A 26,814-nucleotide genomic window follows, 5' to 3' on the forward strand; every position below is an offset into this window, starting at 1 on the left:
GCTGACTTGATTTTACATGTACATGATCTAAAACTGTGGAGCCAGTGATTTTTCTATTCTCAAAGTTTGTTTAATGGGGAGGGGGGCAGAATGGCTACAGTTAGTATCTTGCTCCAGGCTATAACTGTTTGTTGTATGACAGCCTGAACCAAGGGCATTCGTTTACCGGTAAGTGTCTAGATCGGAAGTTTTGAAGGAAGCAATGGTTTGTGACTGTGGGAGCAGCAACAGGTACGGTAGACAGTACCAAAACAAGAGGTCTTTACTGAAGATGGTCTTCTTGTTTTTTTTGTAATTTTGGATTTTATATACAGTCAAACCTGCCTAGGCGACCACCTTTTCAACGCGACCACCTGGCCATGGCGACCACTTTTTCTCGGTCCCGAAAATTTTCCCCATACGCACAAGCATTAAGCTGCCTGCCCAAGGCGACCACCTGTCCAACGCGACCGCGACCGCCCCGAATTGGGACCACAAAGAGCACAATCCCTGCCCATGGCGGCCGCCTAATTTTCAAGCGTGTGGTGACATCGGATCATTTCGCTGTCGGATTTCACGGAAATGTTTTCAAGACTTTGAAGGACAAAAATAAGGACAAAAATATATGGAATAGCAATGTTATAGCATCGATTCCTCCATGAAGTGTTTTAATAAACGTTTCCCCTACATAAAGAAATTGTAAAGACAAAAATGTTTGTGATGCCTATCGTAATCTTATAGTTTACCGCAAACTCAGTTCGGTTTAAACTCAATTTTCAAAACGAATACGTAGTGCATGGCGTCAAAAAGTCAGATATCACAGAAATTATTATCTATTTCTTGTATTTTCAACAAAAATGTGTCTGTGTCTTACTAAATTCCGCCGAAAAATGACTTCACGGCGGGCAAAACATCGGGCGAGAAATATTGTTCCTTGGTCCCGACGCCATCTTGGATTTGGCGCGACCCGGATTTGGCGTGCCGCTGACCTTTCTAAAACACAATGCTTTAGTGTATGAACATTTACGAATACTCTAGTTATTGATGAAAATTAATATTCTTATTTCCTTCTTATTTCCATGAATCTCACAAACCTTTATTGGACGCTCTGCGTTCTGCTGCACTGACTCATACCTTTCTATGCGGTCGCACAGGGCTTGGCGGCGCGGCGCGACGAAGTCACACCGTTCTGTTTCATCTTTAGTTGTCAGATCGAAAACTTTTTGACCCTTTTATCCATGTTATCCAACGGTCGGCGCCCCAAAAAAGGCTGCGGCCAGCAGGTGTTTTCTAGGGATTTGTCTTAGGCCTTAAAACTTCGATGATGTGTGTGTGTGTGTGTGTGTGTGTGTGTGTGTGTGTGTGTGTGTGTGTGTACTATTTAAGCTTAATGTAACGTGTGAATGCGGGAAGGCGCTGCGAGATCATCGAGGCATTGTTTTGTAGGCAAAAATTATGACGAAAATTTGTACACGATGTAGCGGTATACAATTATTACAACGATAACTGAAAATGTAATTTTTGTAGGATCTTTCTGTCAAGGAGAATTGAACCTGGTGGGGGTCATGCTGTCTAAATTTACATAATTTTCCATCCATCGACGTACTGTATTTGAAAACCTTGACCTGGAAACATGTGAGTGGAATCCTCTTCATGGCGACCACCTGTCCATCGCGACCGTTTTTGCTCGGCCCGCCGGGTGGTCGCCTTGGGCAGGTTTGACTGTACTTGTACATAGTTGGTGTTATAAAACGAATTGCAAATCTCATGTTAGATACTCAAAACGTGTGTATTTTTAGAAGATACTTGTCTTTTTAGCTTCGGAAAACTAGCAGTAGAATTTCTAGGGGCTATGTTTTTATTGTTTGCAGTTATATAGCACAATTACATTTTGTAACTTTCACATTGCATTTGAAAGCATAGATTTGTGCTCCCTATTTACTAAAGGATTTTCATTTCAGTAATAACCATTATCATCTAGACATGGTTTCATTTTCATATTTGTTGGATATTCTGAATTTCTCTTGTCTCTTCAACTCTAAATGGAGCAGTATTTAAGGGCCTGGAAGCCATGTTGTATCACCCATTTTCAAAGCAACATTCCTTGTACATTCCTGGCCAGGTTCTTTACTAGAAGGACTGTTGTCATAATCCCTCAAGCTATTGAAACTAAAGCGTGGTGGGGAACAAAAACAACTGCTTTTTAAAAGTGGAGCGCATGTGCTTATGCTATGGTATGTGGAGTTGTAGGAACAAATGAATTAAAAGAGGGCTTTTGTTATGCCTAGATTTTAGTTCAGATCATTGAGGTTGAAGAAATTCAACGATACACATGACACTTGCTTGTATTTTTTGATAGATTTTTTTAAAGTAACTTTGCAAGATTGCTGTACTAAATTGAGTTTAAGAATCAAATTTTACTTTATTAATATTAGTAGAATTTGATTTGTTGTAGTTGTCTATTTTCAAAGTCATTGGAAAAATTGTCATACTAAAAATGGAGTCAAAGACCTCAGTGAAAAGTGGCCTATAGGCCAATTCAAACTTCTCATGAAATAATAAATAATCAATAAAACAAAGTCAGGAAAAACGTCATGTTGTTCTAAATTGAGAAGGAAAGGAAATTTGATGGATTATTATTAGCTCCTCCAAATTTGTTGTTCATTACAATTCATTTGTCGGGGATGCTATTTTTATTGTTGACAGGAAATTGCTTGTGAAGTTGAACCGGAAAAAAAAGTACATGCTTATGTAAAATCATGAATTATTGGTAGCAGTTTCCTCAACCCATCTCCTCTCTCTGTTGCTTCAGATTTTGAGTCTGTTAACGAGAATATACAGGGCTCGAAATACTGGGAGCATCTGAACTTTGTGCATCCAAAATTGGAGCCGTGCACCTAACGTTTGACTCTGGGTGCACCTAAATATTTGTTTAGGGTTATGTACATAAAAATGCTATTGTACACTTGTATGTAGCACATGAAATAATAAAACCTTTGTTGTCTTACTTTTATGTTAGCTGTTAGAATTTGGGTTCAACACAATTTTTCAAAGATCGAAACTGTCACTACTAGGTTTTACTTTACTTTCACACACTCAATTTTTTTCTATGCAAAAGTCCACCCTTTCCCAAAAATGTTTTTCCAGCCCTGGCATGCATGAACGCAAGTTTTTAGATTTAAAAAACGTATGTAAATTAAGGTCTTTTGAGGTCATGCTGCCGCTAGAACTTTGTAGAGGGGGTATGGTTACAAAACTTGGTATTATTTCCCATGTGTATAAATGCCAGTAAAGCACAGAGTACTGCTTAGCCCTTGGAGTGTAACAAAACACCCTAGCTTGGATTTGGTAAGGTCATTTGAAAGTGGCTGGGCCTGTATGTAAGCCAAGTGTAGTGAATAAGCCCTTTTTGATGTGACCTTAGCTTAGCAATCTGGTGACCTTGTCTGTTTGTGATGGGGGGGGGGGGGTATTTACCAGTCTGTGTGTTTGGTATTTCCAACATGTGAATATTTGATCATAGAAATATGTATGGTTTTGTTATATGAATAAATGAATGGATAGATTATACCTATTCAATATTTATCATATTGGCCTTGATTTCTGGTTTTGATATCCCCTGTGTTTAATGTGTACACTTTAAATGCTTTTGGGTTGTTTAGGTTTCAAACACATTAGGCATTGGTATTTCTGTGTCTTTTTGTTACAAAAAGAGATTTTTTTTTTGTGATGTAAGAATTCTGTATTGTTTCCAAAATTTATAAAATACCACCTTAACATGCAGGTTTCTCTAAAATGGAGTTGTGCATGTCTACCTGCACCTTACATGCACTGGCATAGGATAAAAGCAGTTTGTAGTCCAGGGATCGAGAATTCATTTTGGAGAATAGGAGCACCTAAAATACATGTATCCTAAAAATGTAGGTGCACAGAAAAATTATGGGTGCACTACATTGAATGAATGATACCAAATTCTATAGCTAATGTAAAAATTCTAAACAAGCAGTTTAGTATAAGTTACAACAAAAGTTTTCTTATTTTTTCTGACACGTAAATATCAAGAATATGCTGCATACTAGTGTTCAATTATGGTACAGTGTACTGTATATGAATGTATGTTACCCTACACAAATATCTAGGTGCACCCTCAGTTTAAATACAGGTGCACAGCTCCAATTTTGGGTGCACAAAAGTGCATTTGTGCTCAGTATTTCGAGCCCTGCACTCAAATGAGATTTCTATAGCAGTACTCAGACATGTTGGACAGGTGTTCCAATCCGACAGTTTACCTGTCAGACCAGACAGGTGAGAAAACCACAGCCAGAAGTGCCTTAATTTTAGCAACAAGAATCCCCCTAGTCAAGACGTCTTGACATTTCTTGAAGACTTGGAGTAGAGATCAGTAGAAACACAAGATCTGAGATAGAAGAACTAGGGGGTCAGGCTTGTAGATTCCTTAGATAAGAATAACAAGGGAGGATTGTTTTGGTGCAGTCAGGCCTCACAAATTCAGTAACTTGTATAACAGTGCTGATGGGTCACAAAATAAAAGCCGTAAGGATAAAAAAAATGAATATATACCCCTTGATATTAGATATTCTTGATAATTTTGATGAATAAATGAATGTCCAGGCAGGATAGAAGCTGTAGTGAATAATTCATTTTATTATATTCAATTATATTTTTCACTATAATCTAACCAGTAATCAGACAATATCGATGAAGGTTAGACATCCAGGTAATAAGATATGCCAAAATAGCTACTCAAGCAACTAGATATGATTTTGGAAACCAAAATATTGGAAACCAAAATCATACCAAGTTGCTTGAGTAACTGCTATTTGGAATAATCAAACAAGCAAAATGATTCAAGATAAAAATGGTTATAAAAAAGAGTTTTATCAGAAAATGTTTCAAGTTGCTACCCATTCATCTACTAGGAAATAGAGAATCATACAGAGAAATATTTATTGATACTACAAAAGTACAACAACTTTCCACTATATCTATACATACAAACAGTCAAGTGGATACAACTGAATTAACCTATGATTATTATTATACATATGATATATGTATGAGTAGAGTCCTACGTATCTATTAGTCTCTACCAGACTAACCGCGCCGGCTATAGGGAGAACTGGGGGAATTTGGCCATGGAGGGTAACATTCGCAGCCACAGTTAAAGATTTATTCAAAGAAGGCACCGACATAAGACAGTCTCCAGGGTTGCAATATTGGACCCTATCTCCATAGCCGACCCCCTTCATACAGTTGACTCTATTTGGCCAATTTCTACTATTTTCCCAGCGACCCGCAGAGGCTGGTAGAGTCTACGTATCTATCCCCTTTGCCAAGTTGTATTGGAAAAGGTCCAAATGAGCATTATTATTCCTTGATGTTAATACATGACTAAGGCACATGTGCAACTTGTCACTTGTCTCCAAAACTCACATGTTTACCCCAGTTGCTAGTTGCTATTTAGGGAACCCCTCTGACGTGTGTTAGGGAGTACACAGTTTAGTTCTCTCCCACTTCTGTTCTGACATTTCCTGGAGCTATTTTGGAAACATGATCAGAAGGGATTCCCCTCTTTTGTTGCTGATTAGAATATAGACACAACAGGAACTATGGCTACTGGCATATATCTATTGTAAGGGACATATTGTTACATAATATGTGTAAGTTCTGTGGTTCGAGAATGGCAGGAAAACAATGCATACTAAAGTTGGGTTGGACTGTATTTCTTGGAAATTAATGACCAATAGTACTTCGTACAAAAACTTGACAATGGCATTTAACAGGAAATAGACACATATATGTTTGCTTGGTCTATTTTTTTGACAGTGAATGAATGAATGTCTTTATATAACGATCAAATGTGTACCTAAATTGTTTTACAAAAGAAGAATAGAAACAAGGCCCTAGTTTAAATGTGAGTCAGACTGGACAAGTTCATACGTTCATGTGCATTTCACCAATAAGTGAATAAGGTAAGGACTTGTGTGTGAAGGCAATATATATATTTTTTTGCATTATCGTATTTTCTTCTTAGATGTAATTATTATTAGTAGTAATGGTTATATTTTTGGGAAATGTACAATAGTTTGGATTTTGAATCTATTTTTGTTTTCTTCCGTTGATGATAATGATGAACTAATTAGAAGATGAAAGACATTTTAATCAAGAAAAATAATATCTATAATTATTCAGTACAGTTGTTAATGACCTCAAAAATAGAAGGTTTTCAGATTCCCTAACTTTAGTCTTATTCTTAGCCTGTAGATTATGTAGGCTTGCAGTTAGGTACATGGATTTCATTCCTTTATTGATTTGAGAAGGAATGAAGCCCAACTGAGACTGTTAAGGTTCATCTGGTTACATTTCACACTTGGAGGAACATTACTTGAAATCAATGGAGACACTTCAGTAATCTGCCCACAAGGAATGGCTCCCATACTAATTGGGCATCCCAAGTTTAATTCATTGTTTCACATAAAACAGAAATAGAAAGCCTTTCCAAGCTTTTGAATGTAAATCTTTTGAAAAATGTTCTTGGTTTTATTTTCGCAGTTTTCGCTGTGACTTGTCCACTGCGAAACTATGACACTGCGAACTTGTTTTTTCGTTGCTTGACTACTATACAACAGAATTGTTTCAACCACTAATATAAAACACAGTAGAAATCTCCTTTCAGTCCTACCGCAAAATTAAGTCCCTGCGAAAATGAATGAATTTACAGTGTACTTTTGGGCTTTAGGTAATTTAGGACATAATGCTTAATTAGCTTTTTTAATCAAGCATATTTTCATTGACACTCTTATGTGTGGCAATATGTTATTTGTATTCTAGCAAATTATAATCAAATCAGCAAATTTGCCACATTGAACTCTATTAAGAGTTGATGCAGGGCATATTTAATTAATGCACAAACCATGTTTATTATCATGTAAATATTTTCTCATTCTAATTTTGTTGGAGACTACTTTGCTGATAGAACCGGACTATGGATTTGTTACTGCCTTGTCCCACTGTGCGTATTCCCCAAGAGTCAGAACAGTTGAAGTCCTTTCCAGAAGTTAACAAGCAGGTCTTTGTAAGAGAGTGTTTGGAGAGTGGAGTCTTCTTCCTTTGATCCTGAAACTAGAGAAGTGAAGTAGAGATCTTCCCAGGATCTGCCTGCCCTTGGTTTTAGATAACTGTTGTTACCTCCATGAGAAATGGAGGTATAGTTTTTACCCTTCTTGCATGTGTGTGTTTGTGTGTGTGTGTGTGCCTGCATGTATGGCGTAATATCTCATGTGAACAACATAACTCAAAAGTTGTGGATGGATCTTTATGATATTTGGTTAGTTTGTAGGTGTTTTCAAAATGAAAATTAGATTTTGGGCCCCCTTGCGGTTTTCCTTGGTACTGCAGCAGGACTTCTAGTTTTGATATCTCATATTTTACTTGAATTGTCGTCATTCCATATTCATCTAAAGCTAACTCTTTGTTTAAAACTATCCAATGAAGCAGCCCCTACTATATCAATTGACATTGCACATGTGTTTCTACAATATTCCAGAAAAATTTCCCCAAATAAGATATAAGATGCAAGAAGTTGTGAGGCTTTCAATTTTGTGTCTTGTGCCAATAAAGGCGGAGGCTTTGAACTTGAGTGCTTTGCGCCATGGCCTTGCATGACCCCTAGACTGTTGTCACAACGTTACCACACAATGTTGATCCAACCAGTCACCCTGTCCTCGCCTCTGTCAGAGTGGACAAGTCCAATATTGTGTGGTGCTGAGTGACATGTGGCAGACACTTGTGGATTGTACCACTCTTAAAAAGGGGTTCCTAATGAAATGTTTTTAAGTACAATGCAGCCAAAGAAAGATTACAAAATGGAATTTGGCTGTCACATTTAGCGACATTTTTTTCCTTTTCACACGTAGCAACATAGAGTCAGTTTATGCAAATCATAAGCTACATTTGCATATGTTTTGAGCTTTTCTACTGTAAATCTTGAAACTTTCGTGGTGGTTTTATTTTTGCGGTTTTCGCAAAGACCACTTCACCACAAATTCGACACTGCAAACATGCATTTCCTATGTATAACTAGTTCAACCGCAACTTTAAATCGCTGAAACACATCCTTTTTCTTCCTACCGTGAAAAAGACCCTTGCAAAAATAACTGAACTTACAGTATTTGCATTCAAACTTCATAGCAGTCTTCCCCCCTCTATAAGTTTATCTCTACCCCTTTTTCAGGATGTCCATGTGCCTTGTGATTCATACATGTACTAGTGACCTTTCAGCTGAGCAGGAAATACTTTGTAAGTGTTACACAGATCCAAAGGAAGTGCTCTGTGTCCAGGGTACCAAATCCCTTTCATGGGGAGACGCACAGAGAGCTGCATAGTTCAAAGGTCAAGTTCCTCCGGGTCATTTCAAGTTTACTAAGGAACCAGTGATGCTGGAGATAATGAAAACAGCAAGTCGAGCAGAAAATTTGTTGGTAGTTTTTTCTTTCTATGAATTTGATACAAAGCATCTTATTTATTATAAGGATTTCGCTGTAGCTCAATTGGTAGCAGCCACACAGTTGAGCTACTGGTTCCAATTAGTTGGTAACTGGGAGATCCCGGTTTGAATCTGGGGAAGGGCGTCCTGGTTGGAGCTGCATTTGTCTTTTGGAAGGGACGTAAAATGGGGTCCTGTGATCAGAAAGGTGCCTCAAGCACTACAACAGCCTTATTACTCAGATGGGTACCTACTGCTCTTTTTGTTTTTCCACTATTGCAAGTTTCTAGTCATTTTTACTCCCCCTCACCATATACATTTGTATGTACTGTAAATGCATTTAAGTTTGTGTGGTTTTTATTTCGCGTTAAGGCAGAAATGGAGTGTATGCTGTGATTTTTAGTTCGCGGCAGCACTACAGCCACATACTGCTATAGTATTGGACAAAAATGTTTGTCGTGGTTTTAACTTTGCGGTGAAACGGTTGCTGCGAAAACTGCAAATATAAAACCACCGCAAACATTTCTGCATTTACAGTACTTGCTATCAGTCTATTATCCATATATACTGTACCTTGATAACCTATAGCATTAGGAACACTATGTATACACATGTAGTTGGGAGTACTAGACTGGCACATGTCCAACACACCCCACCATCTGTTCCTAACATCAATTCCATGTCAGCCAAGCTGAATTTGTTACATAGATGGCAGGACACTTGGGCATTAGATGTCAATTGGAGTTGTTGCCAAATAACTTCTCCAGCAGTTGTTAGTTTCAAACTGTCAAATTCTTTTCAATTAAGGGTAGATATGCCTTCTCTTGGAAACTCAGTTTTCAGTTAAGTTGGCTACAGCTAAGCATCCAGTTTGGAATATTGACACTAGAAAACTGTTTTAAAACTCTCACAACAAGCGAACATGTAAAACGCAGTACAGACATTTTTGCATGGTTATTTACATTTTTACAGGTACTAGATTTAAACACGATAACAAATAATAGTTGAATTTTAACATTCAAGTTTACATGTATATGCTTATACAGCTGAATACTTCTTGCCAAAAATGGTTCCTGAGAACTTGGATCAAACAGGCATATCCAGTTCCAGTCTAAATTGAGTGTATTTTTCCCTGCATGTTTTTCTTGGCATGTTGTGGTTGTGTTGATCAAAGGAGAGCTCCCAGCAGGATGACTAGTCCTGGATGAGACATGTAATTCCCACAGAGCCACACAAACATGTCTGGACTATCTGCCTGGCATGGGTCTGGGATCAGATACTGTAAATCTTAAAACTTTTGCAGTAGTTTTATTTTTGCAGTTGCCTCTCTACCATTAATTCATGACACTGTGAAAATATGACTGTGTTTCCAATGTTCTACTGTTGTACTACAAAATTGTTTCAACCACAAAGTTAGAATATTGCAGAAATGTCCTTTTCCCTTTTAGTCTTACCGTGACATGATTTAAAACCACTGCGAAAGTAAAAGAATTAACAGTAGATCTACTTGTAAGTTCCCAATGATTGAAACAAAGCTTTGGAAATAAGGAGATTTTTATTTTCCCTACCAGTAATACCCTACATGTAGAGTTTTGGGAGTATCAATTGATCATATGCCTGAGATTGAGAATATTTGAAAATCTCAAAAGGTGGTGAGCGTGACGTTTTTCAAACACTGTTTTCTCATTTTTAGTTGCTACATGTTCTTGCAAGTATCTCTGAATATATGGACTTAAAGTTATACTTGGCCCCACCGTTTCATTTCGAAAAATTCATTTTTCTCGTACACTTAACCATGTATCTTCTGTTGATTGCTTGGTCAGTTCAATCATCCACAGCAGTGTTCTCGCCAGCCTGAAATTTTTACCCGTCATTTCAATTTTGCTTCGGGGAAGAACATATCGAGCGCCGAAGGCGCGAGGCGTCGCGCCGGAGGCGTGACCATTCTAGGGGGGTCCGGGGGTATTCCCCCCCCGGGAAATTTTGAGATCTAGACCCTCTGAAACGCTATTTCCTGCATTTTGAGGGGCAAATTTCCTGGTAGAATAAGCTTAGTTTACTGACATCTCTTTCGGTGAAAAATTACACAAGGGTTTCAGGCTCAATTTTTTGGGGGAGGCGTGCCGGGTCATCGCGGAAATATCGAATGTTCACAACTTCACACACAAGCTACACTTCTATGTTGTATACGATCGGCAAAGAAAAGAAAATTTAGCACAACAAAACTTTATTACGTATCAGCTACGTCCTACAAAAAATGCACACAGAATAAGTCGGCAAAAATAAAACACAACGTTTCAACACTTGCTCCGAATGCGCCCTGTAATTGAACATAATGAGGAATTTGACACCCTACTTTGAGAAAGAACGCAATAAAGACGTTCATTTTCTGTCCCATGTTTTCTGTGGTTAATTTCTCCGGTAACTGCACTGAATGTGTTCAAAAGTTGTCGATTCAAGCCTTCCAACAGCCGCTTCGTCGTGCGATCCTTGCGATTCCCGCCATTCCCCTAACATCTCGCAAATTCACGCTTAGCTGAAATCTCGCGAGTAGCGAGAGTCGCATGTCATTGGTCGTTTTTTCTTGACGCGACGGAGACGAGCGCTGTGATTGGTGGTTTACAATATCTGACGCCTGTTTACCATTTCTTGCGGGAAGAAATCGCATGTAAATCAGCCGCCGCGGCTTCAAACTTTAATACTGTTTACACAGATTACAGAAAGCCTGATAGCTATAGGAGTATTTCTGAATTTTAAGGCTTCTTTGATGACAATAACTGACGGTGAACCGAGAGGGACAAAACAGAAATAAACGTCAGCCTGATGCGACCGGCTGTAGTGGGGAGGGCGGCGCATGACGCCGAGTTTTCGGCGGCCACCAAATATTACTATGGGCAACCACCACGGCGCTCTCTGTGTGTTGCTGGGGTTGTCGCCAGCCGAGGCATTAGAAATGATCTAGATTGCCCTCGTCACGAACTTCCGCTGATCCTCTGGAGTTTTTTAAAATTCTAAGCTCTGTCTAAACTTGGTCTAAATATCTTTACACACCGATTTTTGTCCATTAAAAATGACGGGTTGGGCAAAAATTTTGTCCGTCATGAGCGACAAAAACCCGTCAAATGACGGGAGGACGGGCGCTGGCGAGAACACTGATCCACAGAATAAGTTATTAAAAAGTTATCTGCGGAAAATTCTGGATGAAATCTCGCCAACCGTTAGGCCCAGTTTTTATTATCTTTTACATCTGCAACATGTTCTTTGTGGCTCCGTGGCTTTATGGTATTGGGAGTGATATGGGCCATTTCGAGAGTAGTTAAATGGACCAAAAGCTTTCGCGTTCATGTCCTACATGTGAATTAGGCAGCATGCGATCTTGCATGGCAGAAAGAATTATAGCGTTTTCCCATCTCGCAGTATGGCATTGCGTTCTTGTACTACAGTAGTATTCAATTCTATCCAAATGCTGCAGAAATTTTGATGAACAGCATTTTGCAGAAATTTGAAAAAATTAGACAAAAAGAAAATGGTACCAACAATTTTTCACTGCTTTAAATACTACCACTCTAACACAATCCATAACCCAGGAGCCAAGAACCACATGTCTCCATGTAAAAGATCTCAAGGGAAAATTTGCCAATCTACAGAGCACCTCTCCCATTCCTTATCACTGCCCATCTTGCTATGATACAGGATAAGAAGATCCCCATTACATGTCTCACACTGATCAGTATCATATGGACCATGTCTTCAGATAACAGGCAGGGATTCATTCATCTTAATAACTGTCTTCTTCTTCATAACTTATTCATCACACAGACCTTCTCCTGTCAGCTCGAAAAATGGCTGAGTATGGGTTTATGGTATTAACAGGAATATCCAATGATACATGTGATAGATTCAATGGATTATGATGGTATTATGAAATACGTGATTAATAATACCAAGACAGTATCATACGCCAAAAAGCAGTTACTCTTGAGCAACTGGATATGACTTTGGTAATCATATCCAGTTGCTTGAAGACATCATATCCAGTTGCTTGAAAAATCGTTTCTAAAATCATATCCAGTTTGGCGTATATCATTACTAGTACCTGGATGTCTAACCTTCATCGACGTATTATCTTGTCAAATTAAAAGTTTTTTATATTTTTTTCTGCAATTTGGTGTTTCAATCTTAAGCACACTGAAGTAGCTTCGGTTTTATCGGTTCCCCGAGTGGTCTTCTTGGGCAGGTTTGACTGTAGGTCCATGAGGTGAGATTGAAAATCCTGGGCTTGGGAAACCCTGTGTTGTACTTTTATGCCTATCATAACATGTTTCAGGTTGCTTACATTAAAAGTTACAATGTCCTTTTCTTTCTTCAGGTATTACTACTACAATGCCCACAGTCAGAAGACAGTCTGGCATCGTCCCAAGAACGCTGACATCGTTCCGCTCGCCAAACTCCAGAAACTGAAGGAGAACACGGAGATTCAGGAGAGACAGGAGCGCGAGAAAGAAATGAGAGAACGAGCCATGAGGAACAAGACTCCGCAGCAAAACGGAACAGACACACGGCAAGGCGACTCGAGACACGGCACGCCGCGTAAGATTGACTCCCCGCAAACTCGCAAGAAATCTATGAACCAATCACTGACTACCTTCCAGGGGAAGCCGTCTACTCCGGATCATTTGAACAATTACGACAAGTCGGCTCTACAGAGCGCTCAGTCGCGGAAAAGAAGCCGAGAAGGACCGCAGAATATCGTCAACCCTTCATACGTTGACACCGGTAAAGTAGAAACTCACGCTTCAAAGTTTCGTGACCAGCAACGGCAAGGTTCCCCCGTGGTTCTTAGGAAAAATGCGCAAGAAATTATGGACAATCGGGCGATGAACATCGCACACAGCAGACAGGGGAGCAAGGCGTCGCAGGGTTCGCAAGGGTCGTACGATTCCCAGGGAAACTTGGTAGGAAACAACGAGAACTTGAACTATAACGGCAACAACTACACGTCCGCACAGAAGGAAAACAACGACTCTATATCGCACTCGAGGCAAGGGAGTAAACTGTCAGACCGCGACCGACCGGTACACAACGATTACGTAGAGTTGAAGCGAGAAGGAGGCATCCCGAATTCGGATTACGCCAACATAGAGATCATTCGCAGCGTCTCGAAAAAGACCACACCGCCGCCACCACCGCAAGTTAGTGACTACCAGAACGCGGAAATGTTCCGGATAACACAATCCACGCCGCAGGTGAACACACAGGCGTCAGATTTGCAGACGCCGGGAACGGGAGCGTATAGTTCGGGGGACTTGACAACGACAGGGACGAGTTCGAACGCTCCCGGCTCCAGCGGTTATACGCCTGGCGTTCTAAAGGAATCTCAGGTTCCAAACTTGGAAGGGTCCTTCCGGGATAAACCAAGGAACCAAGTCGGTAAGTGGTGTTATATATGACTTATATTGCAGTATTATTTGTAAAAGTTTTGAGTTGAAAATGGCCAATGATATAGGTGGAAGAGTGTGGGGTGGGAATGGGGAATGGTTCGCTATGCGGTCAAGCTTCAACTTGATAAAAAGATGTACAGGTAAGTGAATGAGTTTCTACTTTGGGGGACAAACTTGACCAGGAAAACTTCTTGCCCTGACAGTCTGTTTCTGACAGCCCACCCTCCAGCACATACACATTCACACTTCCCATCTTTGTGTGTTACTTTGTTGCTAGAAGTTAGTTAGCACTGTACTTGTTTGAATTTGCTCTCTTATAAGAGTTAACTTAGCTACGGTAATACATGTACTACACTAGTACTGTCAGTGAGTCCATCTAGTGACACTTCTAGTGACACTCTAGTCTAGGATAAGAACTGTTTTTGACTCACCTTGCACATCAGAAAATTTATATTTCACGAATCTGAAACTAAAACATCACAGCTTTAATTTTATCCTTTTCACTATGAGTATGACACTTCTGTTTGAGTTTTAGTCCCACCCCTTGTTATATTTTATAATTTTGCTCTGTTGTTTTTAACATGTACTGTAGACATGTACACCTTTATTTTGGACACCATCTGTTTGGTGTGAAAAGTTTCTTTCCGTTGGAAGTCTATGTCCACATTATCCTGTGATTTTACTCACCTTACCTTCTCTCCCTAGTATTTATATGTCCCTGTCTTCCCCAAATACTTTTATATGAGTTTTATTTCAATATTTGTTGTCTGTGTGCCACTTTTAGACTGTATCTTTTCACTTTTAAAATTCTAGACTGTAACTACTTAGAAAACAACCACAGCTAGACAAAGACACCTTCCAAACATCTTGACAATGTAGAATGACTTGAAAACTTGAGAATTCGTCTTCTGTTTAGGAAGAAGGTGTAATTAGTATATGTAGACCTGTGTTTACAAACTTAAGGAAATAATAGATATAACTTGGAGGTAATTACCTTTGCCAAGAATTTATAGACATACATGTAGTATAGTACACTTAATGTATTATAAAGCACAACACACCTTGCACAAACACGTGCATATTCCTGTATCTTTCTGAGATGTATGTCTACTGCCATTGCCCCTACAGCATCCCTTACCTCCCCCCATCCCGGGTTCCCCCCCCCCCCCACAGCTTCTTACAACTAGGCTTGATCAAACTATTAATTTAGCATTTCTAGAAAGTCTGGTTCACCCATCAAACGCAGTGTGCAGTTTTACATGTACATGTGTTGAACCAGTACATGTGCTTTCTCGAGCATTCAGATTGTCAGAAGTCGAAGGTTAAAGATGTAAAAGTAGGACAGATAAACATTGCCAAGACTGCCATCTGCAAATGTGGGCCAAATAAGGCATCTCTTGTTCATTTTTGCAGCAAACAAATAAAAGAATGCTACATTGTCGGTTAAAGTGACCCAAAACATTTGCTCCCTAAATGTACCATGAACGATATCTATACAAATTTTCCTTTAAGATTTCTAACTTATCTCCAAGCGAATATATCAAAATATGTTACAGAATTTTCAACATCTCTTTAGTGGTCTGGGTTTTTTTTCCTCTTCGCTTTCTTCTAAAATGCCACATTAACATGCATAAAATTTTGAGCTGAACCCTCCATCTGCTTGGAGATTACTTCTCACAGCCTCTGGCAACATTTGGGGATGTTTTCCTGCTATTTGAAACGTGACGCGTGTCAGGAGAATCCTCCCGATCCTCCCCAAGGACAGGTCAAGCGATCAGTGACAAGGACATTTCAATTACTTTCTCTTCCCTACAACCAGTTCCTGGCCTGAACGTGCGAACCTTAGGCCATGTTGATTTGATTATATGGATGACATCTGCGTGTGCATCAATTTTCGTCCGTTTCCAACAACAACAACAAAAATCAAACAAAGCAACAGCAAAATAGCTAATGAATGCCGTGAATTGCCAAAAAAATATATTTCTGGTAACGGATAGTTATTTCGTAGTACACCAAAGCAAATTCAAAGTCAAAGAAGAAGATGTGAAAGGATAAAAATGAAGAATCTTTTATCCGCTATACCATACTCTGTTTGTTAGGCTTTGTTAATCCTTCCTAACCACATAGATTTCATAATGAAGGCAATTTTTTTTGCCAAACTTTTTTTTATTTGCACTCTCCCATCGGTTTTGGGGGTCTCAGAGGATGTCATCCATATGATTTTTATTATATGCTCATTCTCATTTCAATGTACAAATTGCTGTCGCCAGCCTTTACGACTTGATATGAGCCAAATTAAGGGCACCATCGATGCTTTCTTCACTTTCCCACAACACATATCATGTTTCACGAAAAATGCACCTCAAAATTACTTATGGATTTTGACTTCGAAAAAGTTATGGCAATGAGTGGCCTAAAGAGTCACAAAAAACGGCTGTCGCCTGCGGAGACATGCAAAATTTGAAAAGCAGCCGAAAATGTAACAATTCAGTCCAGAGTTTGACCGGTTAACTGGTGAATCCAGCTACTGAGGCCCTCCGACAAATCACGTCAGATCGCTCCCGTCGCTGTTCTTGTACGCTGTGCAAGGCGGTTTATGCCTGTCGCTCAAAACGGTAAGCTCCGTTACCGTTTGAAGTAAGACGTTCCTAACATTAAGATATGCCACATATAAGGTGCCAACCTGTCGTTTTTATGACGACTTAAAGCTTTTGTGGCTTTTAAAAGGAACAAATAAGAACTGTTTGCTATCAGTTGTGGACCACCTCCTCGAACAAATGACAGTACACTAATGAATGTAATCTCCGTTACCATTGTTTGATGCTCTCTGTGTTGTTAACAAGGCATGGTGTAGGAACGCTGCCCATTTTCTAAATGCCCGTACATACGTCCTTTTAATAATAAAAGATGGAACACAAAAACGGAAATCCCTTTTGAAGGAAAAGCCGAAGTTTTACTGTAGTAAGCTCCGTTACCGGTAACGGAGATTACACCTGTTGCGGAAAATACGTAACCTGGCGCAGAACGTTTTGTAGTTGTGCACCATAAGGCAAAAGCGTTTGAACTAGAATAGAAAAGTATAGATTCAACTGAGAGAAACCCCCTGTAGGGTTATCATATTCCAATTTTCTACTCTTTCTTCCAGATTTTGTTTCCAAAGTTGAATTCTTTTTAAACCTCAAGACAATAAGTAATCTATAGCCTTTGATATGTCTGAAGAAGAAAAGAAATCAAAAGTAGATCAATTACAACTTGGCGACTTACGTCTGGTGAACACGCCTTTTGGCGACAGTATGTAATCTCCGTTACCGTTTTTCCGCGATTCCCTCTCCATTCCAAATGCTTTACTGCTCCTAAGCAGTAATCAGGTAATAGTTCGCAACATTGAATATTTTATAGATGTTGTAAGAGTTAAATTATTCGGATCAACGGAGGATCGAACGTGTTGCAAGAACTATCTGATTCCGTCTCTGTTAGATATCTCAAACAACTCGAAATGCAAAGACAAATCCAGACAATATTAATCCTGAATGAAACAGTTATACAGCAATCGTCAGCACGCCGGCACTAAATTCGACAGACGTTTTACCAGAGATACTGACTCCTCAACTATAGGGTTTGAAGTAGATGTCACGACATGGAAGCTCCAAAATTGAAGTATCTTATTACTGATGTTCAACATTTTTTCCGCGAAAATATTGGTAAACCCCAAGGACATCTAATCAAAGCTTAGAAATTTTCGGCAACTTCCCGTGATAAATTAGCTGTAATATTTTGGGGATCATAAAAGGAGATGTTCAGCTAAAAAATGAGGTAGGTTTGCTTGGAAAATGAGCTGATCAATTTTTCGACCCTAAAAACCGCTATTTTGCACATTTCATTGAGAACGAGCGATAATCAAATCAACATGGCCTAAACATGGGAGCTATATAGTGTTTGGCTACATATTCTATGTTGCTCTCCAGAAAAGTTAGTGCTCTGGTATTGATTCAAAAGTGCCTTGGTATTCTTATCAAAAGCTTTATAAATGATATATTGTAGAAAATCTTTGATTAATGTTGGAGGGGCAACTTTTGTTTTCACATGATTCAGCAAATGTAGAAAAAGCCCCAATGAAATAGACTATTTGACTGAGTTAGACGGTACACAAAAATAAAGGAATTAATGTATATGTATGATACTATGAATAGGCTGGAGACTGGGTTGTTGACAAACAGGTCATTGACCTCTGCGGAAAGAAAATCCAGATCAAATCTACAACCAGTTTGTTTATTTGCTTTCCGCAGAGGTCAATGACCTGTTTGTCAACAACCCAGTCAATTTCAAGAGCATTTGATGTATGCTTTATAAGAAATTGGACCAATTTTTATAAATATGTTAGTCAGGTGAAAGTTGTACCCCCCCCCCTCGCTATAGAATGGCATCAAAATACATTGTACATATTATATAGTTATCAATATTGAAAAATTGAAAAAATGTAAAAATCAAAAAGAAAAAGGTGAAAAAGTTCTTGTCGTGTAAAAAGCTACGTTATTAGAACATCACAGATAATGCTTGACGAAATTCTTGTACTAAAACTTACATTGTTCAGAGAATCGGATCATTATTGGTTTTCAAGTCAGGAATTTTTTTCAAAATCTCAAATGACTGGAACTAAAAAAGCTAAAGCCTGAAATTTCAAATCTATCTAACAAATTTGTTCACTATTAGTGGTAAAACGTATTGTTTAGTGTTTTTTTTTTTCAAAGCCACTTCTTGTTGATAGCTGGATTGTTTTGAGATTGAGTTGTTATCCTGAAGATTAGAGGATTAGTCGGTGAGATAAATAGATGGAGTTTGTGCCCCACCCAGTTTGTGTGCCTTTGATTTCTCAGTGGAAACAGGATTTTCTACACAAAGACATTCCAAAACAATTTGATGTCATGGTTCTCAAACAAAGATTAAAAGAATCATGACACAGAAAGCTAAGATGGTTTCTAAGAATTACAGTCAAACCACCTCTACATAAGGACCACCTGGCCATTCAAACCTGTACAAGTAACCACCTCTACAGAAAGACCACCTGGCCAATGTGACCACTTTTTTGTGGTCCCTTTCACTCAAATATAAGCATTATAAGAATCCTGTCTATAGTGACCACCTGTCCACATAGACCAGATTTTATCAGTCACTGTGTGGTCTTCTTGGGTAGTTTTGACTGTAGTCATTTATGGAAGCCCTACATTAAAAAAAGGGCAATTGGAGATGGCAGACTTCACCCCCTCATGTAGGTCAGAAACACAGACACACAGACAGACAGACAGACCATAAACTACAACCTTACACCCATGGTGGTGAAATAATAATTAGGTTATCTGTAAAACCTCTAGTCTAGCCCCTGCTACATGTAGACCTGTGTATTACTGCATGTTCTAGAGCGATCATCGAGCGACGGCGAGCGAGCGGGGTCGTACGGGAAACGACAGGCGCCCAACCTGCCGACCTCCCAGTCCGAGGGCGAGATCGGCGCCAAGGTTCGGCGCGGGAGTAATCGCTCCATGCCCGGTGAGTGGAATCATGGGATACGTGGACATAGACTTCCAATGTTGTTCTGATCAGTTTGAATTTCTATGTATAATATCGATACATATGATTATTTTTGATTGACACCTTTTTTACATACCTTTCCAAATGAATTTATAACGTCAATAATCACTCTATGCCTGGTGAGTGGAATCATGGGATACGTGGACATAGACTTCCAATGTTTTTCTGATCAGTTTGAAGTTCTATTTATATCATTATTCATGCATATGATTATTTTTGATTGATACCTTTTCTACATGCCTTTCCAAATGAATTTATAACCTCAATAATCACTCTATGCCCGGTGAGTGGAATCATGGGACACGTGGACATAGACTTCCACGGTTTTAATGAGCAATTTTAAATTTTTAACATATGAATATTTTTGATTGACACTTTTTCTTTATACCTTACTAAATGAGTTTATAACGTCAATAATTGCTCTATGCTGAGTGAGTGGAATCATGGGATACATGGACATAGACTTCCAATGTTTTAATGAGCAATTTTCAGTTTCTTAGATATGAATATTTTTGATTGACACCTTTTCTACATACCTTTTCAAATTGATTTATGACACATCAAGAATCACTTTATGCCTGGTGAGTAGAATCATGGGATACATGGACATAAACTTCCAATGTTTGTTTTTTAACAATTTGCATTTTTAAGACATGATTATTTTGATTAACACCTTTTCTACATACCTTTCCAAATAAATGATTTCCCATATAAATAACCGAATCAGGTTGTTATGGTTTTGATTGTAGGAATCTAGTACATATTATATCCATATTCATATGTCCTTGGAGTATTTGAAGTGGCCTTCAAGAATAAGTGGGACACTTTTGACTGACGTCTTTTAGGGGTAACTAAAAATAGCGAGGAACTAGAGGCAAAAATAGTCGAAGGGTATTGGAAGTTTTTTATGCATGTAGGGTGCAAGATTGCATGGGGAAAACATGTCTCCCGAACTTTTAAAACAACCAGACTTGGAGATAGAAATAGATTTGGTGATATATAGTAGAACATGTAGTCTATCATTCTGACAAAAATTGTAATCAACATACATGCACAAATTGTAAAATATATACTTTTGTAAAATTCAAAATTGCAAGGAAAGCTGTAGAATAGTTAAATAATGTTGAGTTGTTTGTTTCCCTGTTCCCAAGTAGCCTCCGTAGCAGGCTCCACGGCGAACATTTTGATATTGTCATTTTCATGTTCTGATGGCTTCTGTCTTCTACATCCTTTGCCAGTAAATCTTACAAAAAAATTAAAACATATCAGAACTTCAATCAAACAACAATCAGAATACATTACAAAAGCAGCAACAACAAAAATGTTATATTAATATGTAGCCTGGAATCCAGACTGTTGCCAGGGCCTAAACAGGCCAGGTCTTCAGCTCCAAGGCCAATATGCCCTCAAGAAAATTTTCCCAACTGGTTTCCTTGCACCAGTCTGTTTTCCAGGTTAGATATGGAGGCTTTGTTTATAGCTCTCCAGGCTACCAAAGACCAAAACGACAATGCTAGACAGCTTCCTCGACTCAATTCTTACCGGTCCGAGGCAAGATTCCAACCAGTCCGAGGCATGATTCCAACCAGTCCGAGGCATTTCCAACCGGTCCGCGATACATTTCCTTACGTGCTGCGGTAGAATTCCAACCACTCCGCGCCCGTGAGAATTTCCTGCCCTACGCGCTGCCCTGCGCTGCGTTCCTCGACAGAATTTCCTGCCCTACGCGCTGCCCTGCGCTGCGTTCCTCGACAGAATTTCCTGCCCTACGCGCTGCCCTGCGCTGCGCTCCTCGACAGAATTTCCTGCCCTACGCGCTGCCCTGCGCTGCGTTCCTCGACAGAATTTCCTTTCGCGCTACGGCAGAATTCTAACCGTACCACGGCACAGCCCCCTGTCCCCCACGCTCATACAGTGGACGATCCCAGATGGGTCAAGGGTCACTCGTGTTGTGAATATGAACAGCCAGTTAGGTCGTGTCGATGTTGAAAACTTTTTCAGTGTTTCGTTCTGACTATCACCATCTCTAAAAACACGTGGGTGCAAACTAAAAGGAAGCCCTGATTGTCAATATCAACTAGACTCTACCAGTCTCCACGGGTCGCTGGGAAAATAATAGAAATTAGCCAAATAGAGTCAAATGTTTGAAGGGAGTCGGCTACGGAGATAAGGTCAAATTGGCAACCCAGGCACTTTCACCACAAAACAATGTTGTGTAATATGCACATTTAAATATTGGCCATAAAATTCATTGACAGAAACATACAAAAGATATTCTTGTTCAGTCACGGGAAAATCCTGTTATAGCCCCAGCCATGAATAAAATCGAATGTTATGGAAATGCTATCATGTCCAAACGGGATTATAGGACCAATCTGTTACCAGTAGTCTGTGTTGTCCATGTATGAACTTTCATCAAATAACTCGATCATGCGATATGCTGAAAGGACTAAAAAAAACCGTGGCCAACTTGAACTTTTGCCACCGTAGGATTGTCCTGCGAGACAGGTCCGTAGCGCGAAAGGAAATTCTGTCGAGAAACGCAGCGCAGGGCAGCGCGTAGGGCAGGAAATTCTGTCGAGGAGCGCAGCGCAGGGCAGCGCGTAGGGCAGGAAATTCTCACGGGCGCGGAGTGGTTGGAATTCTACCGCAGCACGTAAGGAAATATATCGCGGACCGGTTGGAAATGCCTCGGACTGGTTGGAATCATGCCTCGGACCGGTTGGAATCTTGCCTCGGACCGGTAAGAATTGAGTCGAGGAAGCTGTCTAGCATTGTCGTTTTGGTCTTTGGTACCAGGCAGACTATAAGGTTGGGCAGGGCAGACCAATTTACTGACTAGGTAATCGCCCTGCAGTGTGCTGTGGGAGAGACTGTGCCCTCAGGTCTTTACTGTAAAGTCATTTACTTTTGCAGTGGTTTTATTTCACGGTGGGAGGGAAAATAAGGTTTTTCGCTGTGTTTGTGGTTGAAACTATTCTGTAGTACAGCGATAAAACATTGTAACACATATTCATGGTGTTATGAATTCGCAGTGGAGTGGTTACTGCGAAAATAAAAAGACCGCGAAGGTTTTAAGATTTACAGTATGTTGGATACAGGCAGGCTGAAGTAATGGAGTTTATCTCTTCATATTTCTCTGGAAGGAAACAATAAAAGACAAGTTTTAATCAAGACGATAGGTCGCTTCACTCTCATAGTTTTAGTGTGGTCCTCGTAGGGTCGTTCAGAGATTTGTGTGCCTGTAAAAATTTAGTACTCTACATTTGGTGAGGCCCCATTAGGGAGATCAAAGAACTAAACAGGCACATTAAGATGTTACAGTATGAAAAACTCCAGCTTGAATTGGGGTAAAGTGAATGTCCTGTTGACTATAGCTTAGGGTTTAGGGCAAATGTTCTTTTCTAGTTAATCCGAGGACCACAAAATGAAAGTTATCAACTTGTTCACATGATTTGGAAAATATAATAGAAAACAAGAGTACCATAGAATGAACCGATTTATTGGAAACAATGAAAAATATGTAATTTTGGTTTTCTCATTTTATGCCTAGTTAAATTTGGCATCCTACAGATGTTAAATGTACCACAGCATCTTCACCCAAAGCTTTTAACCTCCTGCCTGCTAAGGTAGCAATTTGGTACCAAATCTGTATTGGTTATGGGGTTCGATAGTAGGGAGAAGGTTATATTTCTGACATCTGGCCCAATTAAACCACATCATCAAAAATTTTCCATACCCTAAAAATGTGCTATTGCATCATTAGAAAATAGAAATTTTTCTTCTTCATGATTTTAAGACTCCCTGACAAAATTTCTTTGAAATCATGAAAGGTTTATTTTGCATGAGTTGATATTTGTTTAGACCTGACCTTTCAATAACCCCAGGGGTCAGTGATAAATACCTTGTTCTGTGACCTTGATGGGTAGAACAACATGTGGGGTCGATCCACCCAGCAGGACCACAGGGGGAGAAAAAAGGAGCACAGATCTGGAAATGTCCCTCATTAGTACACCCTGCCCTCCCCTATCACTTAATTGGAACCATCTGGACACAGAAAAGTGCAGAAGCCAGAACAATAAAAGATTGTTGTGTAAAATTTGCTGTGGTATTAGTGAATTGAAAATTTCAATAGATTTTTTAACTTAAACTTCTCGTTCTATACAATATTACGTAAACATGTACAGTATACAGTATCATATGATGATAGAAATAGAGCCATAATGTCAAAATAGACAGCAAGAATTTTGTTTCAAATGTAGGCCTTAATATGAGATATGTTGCTATTGGAATTTTGAAGAAACCAGTACGTAAAATGTCTTGTTAGATTGCTCAATTTTTTTAAATTCATATTTGTCGAAGAAGTACTGTAAATGCAGAAATGTTCGCGGTTTTCGCAGTGCACTCACTCTTCAGTGTGAAGTTACAACCACCATGAAACTTTTTACCCACTCTATAACTGTAGCACCACTATTGTTTCAAACGCAAACTTAAGACTACTGCGAACACTCCATTTTCTCCCTACCGTGAAATGAGAAAAACGCAAACTTAAAATGCATTTACAGTAAGTCATGTTGTGTCTCAGTGTACATTTTCTGCTGATGCAAATTTACAACACTCAAAAGCAGTTTAACAGTTCTGTCTGCAATCCAAACTGACCTGCACCCCAGCAGGTGTTGTGATATTTGATCCCGATGACTGAAATGCACACGAAAGTCCTGTGCAAACCCATGCTCCAGGAAACAGGCTGTTTGTTTGGTTAGGAGGTATGGGAGGGGGGCAGGGTGATGATGTCATCTTCCACAACTTCCTGTGAAGGTTTCGCCTTCCCTGGACTTTAAACTTATTACCCCAAGCAGAGGGGGAGATTCTTACCTCTTTCTGATGGGTACCTATTTTCGGACAGCCCTCAAAATGTTTGCCTTTTAAGATCGTCAGTTACGAATCATAGTACCTTAATTTGCGGTGGTAGTATTTCTTGGTAGAAGGGAAAAAGACTTTTTCGCTGTGTTATGAATTCGTGGTTGTACAGTAGCTCATATATTCATATAAGAAAGCATCGTTTTCTGATAGCCTTCTGTTTCTTGTATTTGCCTTCCAAAATGGTAGTCACATATCATCATACTGTAAATTCATTTCGTTTTGCAGTGGTCTAATTTCGCGGTAGAAGGGAAAATGAGATTTTGCTTTGTTATAAATACGTGGTTGAAACAATGATGTAGTACTGTAACAGTAGTCATATAATGGAGACATATTCGCGATGCCATGAATTTGTGGTGAAGCGACCATGGTGAAAACTGCGAAAATCAAACCACTGCAAAAGTTTCACAATCTACAGTACTTTTCATAATACTAACAAAAGTGGTACTTCTGATTTTTAAAAAAATGCCTGTCACTTGAAACAGGTGGATCTGAGAATCTATTATCATCAGCCATAATCTGCAAAGGGGTTGAATTTCACCCTCCAAATTGATTTTACATTTTTCCAGTCTCAAGTTGTAGAAGCCCTGTGTATACAAAAGGCAGGCATGCATCCCTTGAGTGCCTGGTGTTGTGGAAAGCTTTTGCAGGTGGCCAAGTGTTTAAAATCTTAAATTCTAGCCAAACGATGGAGATTGCTGTGTATTCTGTAATTCAAAGTGGTATCATCCAATTTCTTCCATATTTTTGCCTATGATTGGACTAGGTCATTTCATAATGGGGGTCATTTGTGCAGTGCGTACACAAAATAAATGTTGTAGGCATGAGGTCACTGTTTACTTTTCCATCAAGTTTTGAAGTTGGCAAACACTGAACAATAGACCAGCTGATCTTGTGTAAACTGTAATTCACTCCTCACTATGGTTGGAGTTGTACTTAGCCCTACTTACACAACCGTGCTTTAAAAACAGACTTTGTCTTCATACAGATGAACCTTTGCAGGGGGCGTAACTTCTTGTACTTTTCAGGGTCATATATTGTGCAACATGCCTGAGTTGACATGGTACAACAAAATGGAATGTGCGTTATGCTCATGAGGACCTCATTTGAATAATTTATGCAGCACATTCATTTTTCCCTCACGTTAAATGCTATGGTTGGCATTTTGGAGGTGCATGTAGCTTTAGAAAAGGTGAATACAATGGAATGTGAGTTATGCTAATGAGGACCCAATTTGCATGATTTATACGTTACACACTGGTGTCGTATAGTTCATTTCAGCTGGGTAATATGAAAAAAGGGTCTTTTGTGAAAACACATCTTTCTACCTCCAGTAAGATTTTAAAGGGGTTCCTGAAACATTAAACATACTAGTAGTAGTAGTTCTAACTTGTCCTTCTGTAGTTGGCTAATTTCTAGAAGAAACTTTCACCCCATTTGCACCATTTCTAATTTTTTTTCTCTTCCTGAAAAGGACTAACTTCTTGCCAAGCCAGATGTTGGGCTGACACCAACTCAATGTGGGATTTCTGAAGTATGAAAGAAATATCTCCATGTATTGTTGACCCCTATTACAGGGTCAAATGATATAGTGGTCCCATTTACCAAGGTCATTACCAAAGACAAGGTTTTTCCATTACTGAAGTCATTTATCATATTAACCTCCCACATATACTGGTACCCTGCCAAATGTCAATGTCAATATATGATCATTTCCAAAACTAGACAATACAGAACAATTCGCCCTATCTCTATATTGTTTGAAAATGGAAGAGTTACATGTAGCGATAAATAGCTCTTTTTTCAGGGCTCGAAATTCATTTTTGGAAATAGGTGCACTGGTGCACTCAACCAACAAAATTAGGTGCACAGAAAGAATTTTGGGTGCACCACATAAACTAAAGTTTAAAGTCAGCAAAACATAATTAGCTCCAATTTTGGGTGCACAAAGGTGCACATGCACCCACTAGTTCGTGCCCTGCATATGGACACTTTTGGAACTCATTACTTGCTAAAAATGACAAATACATGTGGATGGTGTCACTTAGTACAGTGCGTAAGTGTCAGGCTTTAAGAAAACACTGAACCATTCAAAAATCAGCTATTAAAGAAAAACATGTAGAGAGCCTGTGGTGTGACAGAGTCGACCTTTGTCATTGGTCGCTGACCTTTCAATCATCCCACCATCTGTTCCGCCATATTTTCCCATGTCAGGCCACCACAAAGGTCTAATTGATTCTCAGAGATGTCCAAAGAAGAAGGAATGCTATCAGATGATAATGTCATTCTTAGTTTTAAAAAAAAAATTAATTTTAAAATATTTATAATTATAGTTGGAGAAATTATAGTCTTGAAAATTTTAAAGTTATTGTGATTTTAGAT

At 39.2% G+C, this 26,814-nt stretch overlaps 1 protein-coding gene across 2 annotated transcripts in view; it reads left to right on the forward strand.

Annotated features, from left to right (window-relative positions):
• The window catches only part of LOC136422287 (rho GTPase-activating protein 39-like), a 41,109-nt gene that overhangs the window by 4,093 nt on the left and 10,202 nt on the right, over nt 1-26,814 (forward strand). The window contains exons 2-3 of one of the 2 annotated variants that reach the window (XM_066409950.1): nt 12,855-13,915; nt 19,342-19,470. In XM_066409950.1, coding sequence (XP_066266047.1) covers nt 12,855-13,915; nt 19,342-19,470 — 1,190 coding nt within the window. The remainder of the gene's footprint in view (nt 1-12,854; nt 13,916-19,341; nt 19,471-26,814) is intronic. The other variant, XM_066409951.1, reaches the window with a different exon arrangement.

Source organism: Branchiostoma lanceolatum, chromosome 16 (genome assembly GCF_035083965.1).
Source record: "Branchiostoma lanceolatum isolate klBraLanc5 chromosome 16, klBraLanc5.hap2, whole genome shotgun sequence".
In the NCBI taxonomy this organism is placed as follows: domain Eukaryota; kingdom Metazoa; phylum Chordata; class Leptocardii; order Amphioxiformes; family Branchiostomatidae; genus Branchiostoma; species Branchiostoma lanceolatum.